The sequence below is a fragment of the Argopecten irradians genome, chromosome 5, assembly GCF_041381155.1.
Source record: "Argopecten irradians isolate NY chromosome 5, Ai_NY, whole genome shotgun sequence".
In the NCBI taxonomy this organism is placed as follows: Eukaryota; Metazoa; Mollusca; class Bivalvia; order Pectinida; family Pectinidae; genus Argopecten; species Argopecten irradians.
In genome coordinates, this window is record NC_091138.1 from 42945147 (window position 1) to 42950795 (window position 5649).

The 5649-nt window shown below is 39.0% G+C and overlaps 1 protein-coding gene across 1 annotated transcript; it reads left to right on the plus strand.

Annotated features, from left to right (window-relative positions):
* Positions 1–339: 339 nt before the first annotated feature.
* On the plus strand, positions 340–5114 carry LOC138323940 (mu-type opioid receptor-like). Its single transcript, XM_069268891.1, has 2 exons — positions 340–2243; positions 2520–5114. Exon 1 carries the CDS (start codon positions 350–352, stop codon positions 1334–1336), a length of 987 nt encoding a protein of 328 aa, XP_069124992.1. The 5' UTR covers positions 340–349; the 3' UTR covers positions 1337–2243; positions 2520–5114.
* The last annotated feature ends 535 nt before the right edge of the window (positions 5115–5649 follow it).

The following is a 5649-nucleotide window of genomic DNA, read 5'->3' on the forward strand; positions in this document are numbered from 1 at the left end:
ATTGGTCATTCTTTTCACCTGAACTGCCTTCAATTTTGCTGACATATCCTAGGCGTGGATATTACTACAGTGATAGTAACCACTGGAGTATCGATCAAAAATTTGTGGACGGATCGGGTGTGCGGGTCGGTGTCTCCTCACTATGATACAGTAAGCTTTAGTTAAGAAAACTAAGGCAAGTGTCCTGGTTTCAAAAGAAAAACACACCACATTTGAAATTGTAGCCTCTCAAAGCACTCGCTAAACAGATAAAAGAAAAATGCCCAACCACCTTAACACACAAGAACATGTATATTCTAGGCAAATGAACACTTTTTTATTTGTTTTCTTCAGAATAATGGTATCCACCATGACTACAGGTAACCTGACGATCACTGAAGATGCAGACGACGGTTTCCCGCCATTTCTCATCATATTCATCGTATTACAACAGCTAGTGTTCGTCCTTTCCTGTTTTGGTAATGGTGTCGTCATCTTCATCTTCACTCGTTATCTTCATTTGAAATCTTTCACCAACCGTTTTGTCGTGGGTCTTGCCATCGCTGATTTTTGCACTGGACTTTCAGTAGGATCCCAAATTGTATACTTCTTGTTTCCAGAATTAAACACAGACAGGGTAGCATGTTTCGTTCGGTATCAGCTCGTGGCATTTATGACGACGGCGTCGCAGCTCACAGTGTCATTTACAACATTCGACAGATACATCGCGATCTGTCACCCTCACAGCTATACCAAAGTTGTGACTAATATCACTGCTAACGTCCTTGTTACACTTCCATGGATATATGCCCTGGTGGTGACAGGGATATCGTATGTTGGACTAAAACCATGGACCGGCGAATCCTTGTTCTGTCTCTATCACCTCATTTTCGAACATGGTGTCTATTTAGCGTCGGCTTTGACCATAATTTTCTTTAGCATTGCATCCTTGGTCATGTACATGTGCATTTTACGAGTAGCATGGAGGTACTTCAATAGAATACGTCCTTCGAATGTGTCTAATGTCGGTTCTGAACTACGCCAGAAATCAACAGAGCGTAACGTCCGAAGTGCAAAGGTCATGGGGATCGTGACAGCAGCGTTTACGGTTTGTTGGGCCCCTTTCACGTCATATCAGTTACGATATGGGCTAGGGTCGTTTGATCTAACTGACTATGACGTCACTGCTTCCAATTGGCTCGTGTTCCTCGGGATGAGCAACAGCTTAGTGAACCCTGTGATATACGCCTGGCAGCGGAAGGATTTTACTAGAGCGTGTAAGAAAGTGTGTCGTATGAGTTCTATCAGAGGAAGCACCACAACGGACGGTTTTACTTCACATGCTTCCACAACGTAAAAAGACTTAAATACGCAATGAGTGGCCCATGTATAAAGGGTTAAAGAATTTTCTCTGCAGAGAAGTCAAATATCTCCCATGACTAACTTGTTTTCTAATATAGATTTAAAGAAATATGAGTTCATACCAAAGTTAACAATGGAATTAAAATACTATGGTGGCGTGTGTAATGTTGACCTGTTTTGAATCAATCAAAGAAAGCTATTTTTACCGGAATTCGGTTTTGACCATACACACGATAAACTAAAAAGTTTTGTCACATTTTTGACATAATCAGCGCTTTTCAGATAGCGCTCTGATGACTGATTTTGTTTTAGATACCTTGAAGTACAAAAGAAACATTTTGGTATTTCTATAAACAGCCAGGTCGTTTAAGGACGTGTCAGGTTTTGTTGGTGGAGGAAAGCTGGATTATCCGGAGAAAAACCATCGATCAGCGGCTAGACACTAAAACTAAAAACTTTAGGTTCTCAAATAGTTAGTCAATACAGGACAGATGTCAACTGAGGAAATACCATTGTATCGAGAGCGGTCTAACTTTCATCAGACTCGATAGTAATGAACAATGACTAATTCCAGATACCTGTTGCGTGACGACGCCATGAAAGATAACCTAAGACGAGGTTAAAAAAGAAATAACAATCTCAGACACTGCGTGATAAATGCCAGTAATTCTAATCAAAAGTGTCTCGAGAGAAACAAAATACTCCGTAATCCAATAGGAAGCATTCATTCACGTGCACACAAAATTACATAAACCAACCAATATATGTGCAGTCTTTTCTTCATAAATAGTTTGTCTTCTCAAACGACGGATGCAACAGGGACAACCTACTAGATAACAAGATGTATCGACTGGCTACAGCAGGTTTATTATGTCTTCTTGCTCCTGTATACCTTCTGCTCGGTAAGTTATTGTATGTATGTTTTAATACTGCAAACCACTTTAGTTTATTTATTTATTTATTTAATATTCCCGAAGACGCAAAATGTATGCGAAAATAAAGTCGTTCATAATATGCCATAAATGAGACGTGTACGCGTCATCGTTATAAAAGTGTTTTATTGTATCGGTTACTGCTAGTAGTTCAGTGGGGTTTTTTCTATGTGTACATTCGACTGTCGGACAGTTCCTAACTGCTAAAAGTCATCTTGAAATAACCCGAACGTTTCCCTATTTTAGGTGGTGTTCAGGCAGACGGTCACTGCGATGCAGCTGATAACGGGTTCGTCACTACTGACACCTGTAACGCAAGCAAGGAACACTGTATTGGCTGCTTCAAAGCTTTTCCAATAAATGCTATGTCTGTTTATGAACGAATGGAATGTACCAACAAGACTGAATTGGAAATTATGAGCAACGGCAACCTTACCTGTCCAAATCCGTGTGACGACTTTTGCTGGGTGTCCTGCGAAGTTGTTGCCCTGTACGATAGTTCGGCCGGACCATGCGATTGTATACCACACACTGGAGGTGATGGTGATGGGAATGTCCCGAACTGGTGCCATGCTCCTCAGGGTCAGATGGCATTCTTCACCGAATGCTACGACTCTAGTGCCATTTACACCTGTAGCGAAACCGCGGAAATGTTCACTAACGCTTTAAATATTACCATGTCTATGTACGAAGCTCGTGAAAACTACTCGTGCTCCGGTAACTTTGCTGAAGAAACCATCAGACGATGTCTCAGTACTGCGCTTGCTACTTTTGTTAGGAACAATACAGCCGAATGTGAAGAAGTGAGTTTGGATGCAATCGACTGCTTCAGTGCCTTCAGAGATACCATATCCTCTGACGCAGCATGTAACGAAACTAGTGTAGCATTAGAGATGGCCGACGAATTCATATCTCCTGGATACGCTGAAGACCTTTACGACAACTTTCCAGATTTTGGCTCTGACTTGATGAGCTGTCTTGAGAATTTGTATTAATTTGTCAGAAATATTTTCATGTGGACACAGTTCGTGAAGAACCATACAGTAACTTTGGCAATTGTTTGAGAATTTGGGAATTTGGTACTGGTCTCATGAGCTGCCTTTTGGATTTGTAATATTTACCTGGAATACGTTTTTATGGACAGAATTAGATTTGGTATGCTGTGCGTAAGGACCGGAAGGACTGGTTAGTCATTATCGATGTAAGCACATCAACAAAACGTGTCGAGTCAGAAACATCAAAGGTTTTAATCAGGAGACATCAGAACACTTGACATTAGACATGGACAAATGATCACAAAATAATATTTCTTTACAGTTCGTGGATTATCTCGCGAATTTTGGTGAGTCGGAAAATATATCAAAACGATGGGTTTACATATTGCAGTCTGTCGTATGAATGACAACTATATAGTAGGTATACAACTAAACTTTTACATAAATGTATTATATGCATTGATAACATAAAATTGTATATGCTTCAAACACATTTTAAAAAAAGACTCATTAATTTGTTTAATATTCAAATCTTACATATATATTCAGCTTAAGATGCCAAAATATATATCATTTCATTTTCAACTGTTTATGACTCATTACATTTTCGGCCAGCCTCGATACTCCAAGAGTCTCGATCACTTATGATCTCTACACCCCTCGACTATCTCAAGGTAAAACTGGAGGCAACAGAACAGAACAGGTAATTTAGTCGTTTGATGTTCATCAAAAGAACCGTATAACGGTACACTGTGGTTGACTATGTGGCTTTGAAGTTGAGCGTCGCTCTCTCTGTATTCTTCAAAGGAAATCTTTGCTGGGCTGTAATTGGTTCAGATGTACTTTGAGATAGTCCAGGGGTGTAGAGATCATATGTGTGGTCGGAACCCCTGGAGTACTGAGGATGATTTTCAGTATTTTCTCTTCTTCTTGGTAGACCAGGCCGTCAATGTTGACGATTTGAGGTCTGTGGGGGTTGGCGCAGTGGCGTGTGAAATGTTATATAAGTGAAGGATTTTTTGTTAATTTTATTTTAGCTTTTTTCACAGCTTTAAAGGGAATAGTCGGGCAAAGAAAACCAGTCTAAATGCTTTCATTAGCCTTCCAAAAGTTCTCACATATTAATACGAAGGTCAAGTTCGGCTTAGTTTCCAAGTTCTGACCATTGAAATAAAGAAAAGTTGAAAGCGAGGCTGCATGGAAATGTAACCACGGACATAGTCAGCCGGGAGGACGTTTTAGGATTCCTATACTTTAAATTAATTTCTGCGTACGCAGACAGATTTCGACGAGAGATTTTATTTTTCTATTTCATAAGAAATAATACTGGATACATTCACGCCATTTTTACCTACTTTAGCCATCCTTGCCCGACTGTTCACTTTAAGATAAAATATGATAAAAAGGTGTAGAAATTAGTTTATTGTGAAGGCTTTAAAGACTGTATATGGGATGTGTGTCTTGAAGTCTTTGAGCGTTGTGCTTTGTACTGCTGCTACCGGTAAAAGGTTCCATTGTGTGATTGTATATATCTCTGTTATGATAATGAATGGAATTAAATATATTACAAGATTCATATATCCTTTCCTGATGAACAACAAATCACACGGAGGAGAGAAGTCCAATGCTTTTACTATAGGTAGATCCATAACACAAATATACCGCAACCTTATAAAAACACAGGAAGAAAGGCCATCCTTATGGAATTAATGTAAATTGCTTTGATACCAAAATAAAACCCACAAAATAATTTGTTTGTTCGGCGTTTGTTTTGCTTCATATCTTTTTAAAACCTAATGCAATTTAGGGATGACATCTGATTGCGTGCAATGAACACATGCTTAGTCTAAGTGACTGCGCTAGGGCTAGGAATCATAAGTTTATCCAGTTATCTGATACTGACATGAAGACAAACAATTCGTCCTACTCCTTTACTGTTATGGGCTAAGCACAAACTGCCTGTATAATATGCATTTATATTTTTCTCATACAAACAGGTGTAATACTAGTTGGTCTCGGGCAATACACTCATGGCTACCCATGCAATACAGTCTCGTGACGACACAGCGTCAACAAAATTACTATTTTCTCGGTACAATTTTTAAAATGTTAAGACTAGGCTGAGTTTATTTTAAAAGATGCAATTAACGGGCATGGCGTTGAAAATACCATGCAATTTTCATGTATGGAACATTGACTTGCAGGCGCGTTAATTCGAAATTATATCAAAATGGCAGATAATTAAAGAAGTAAAATTGCAATAACACGTAGAGGTATGAGAGACAAATTTTCTTTCATGTGTAGGTTTTAAAATATTTTGTGACCCTCGGGTAAAATATCCCTATCCTTCATATCCGCATATGAAACAGTCTTATAATGCT

Excerpts from the sequence above, each read along its gene's own strand:
- LOC138323940 (XM_069268891.1), top strand. The coding sequence starts at position 350 with ATGACTACAGGTAACCTGACGATCACTGAAGATGCAGACGACGGTTTC.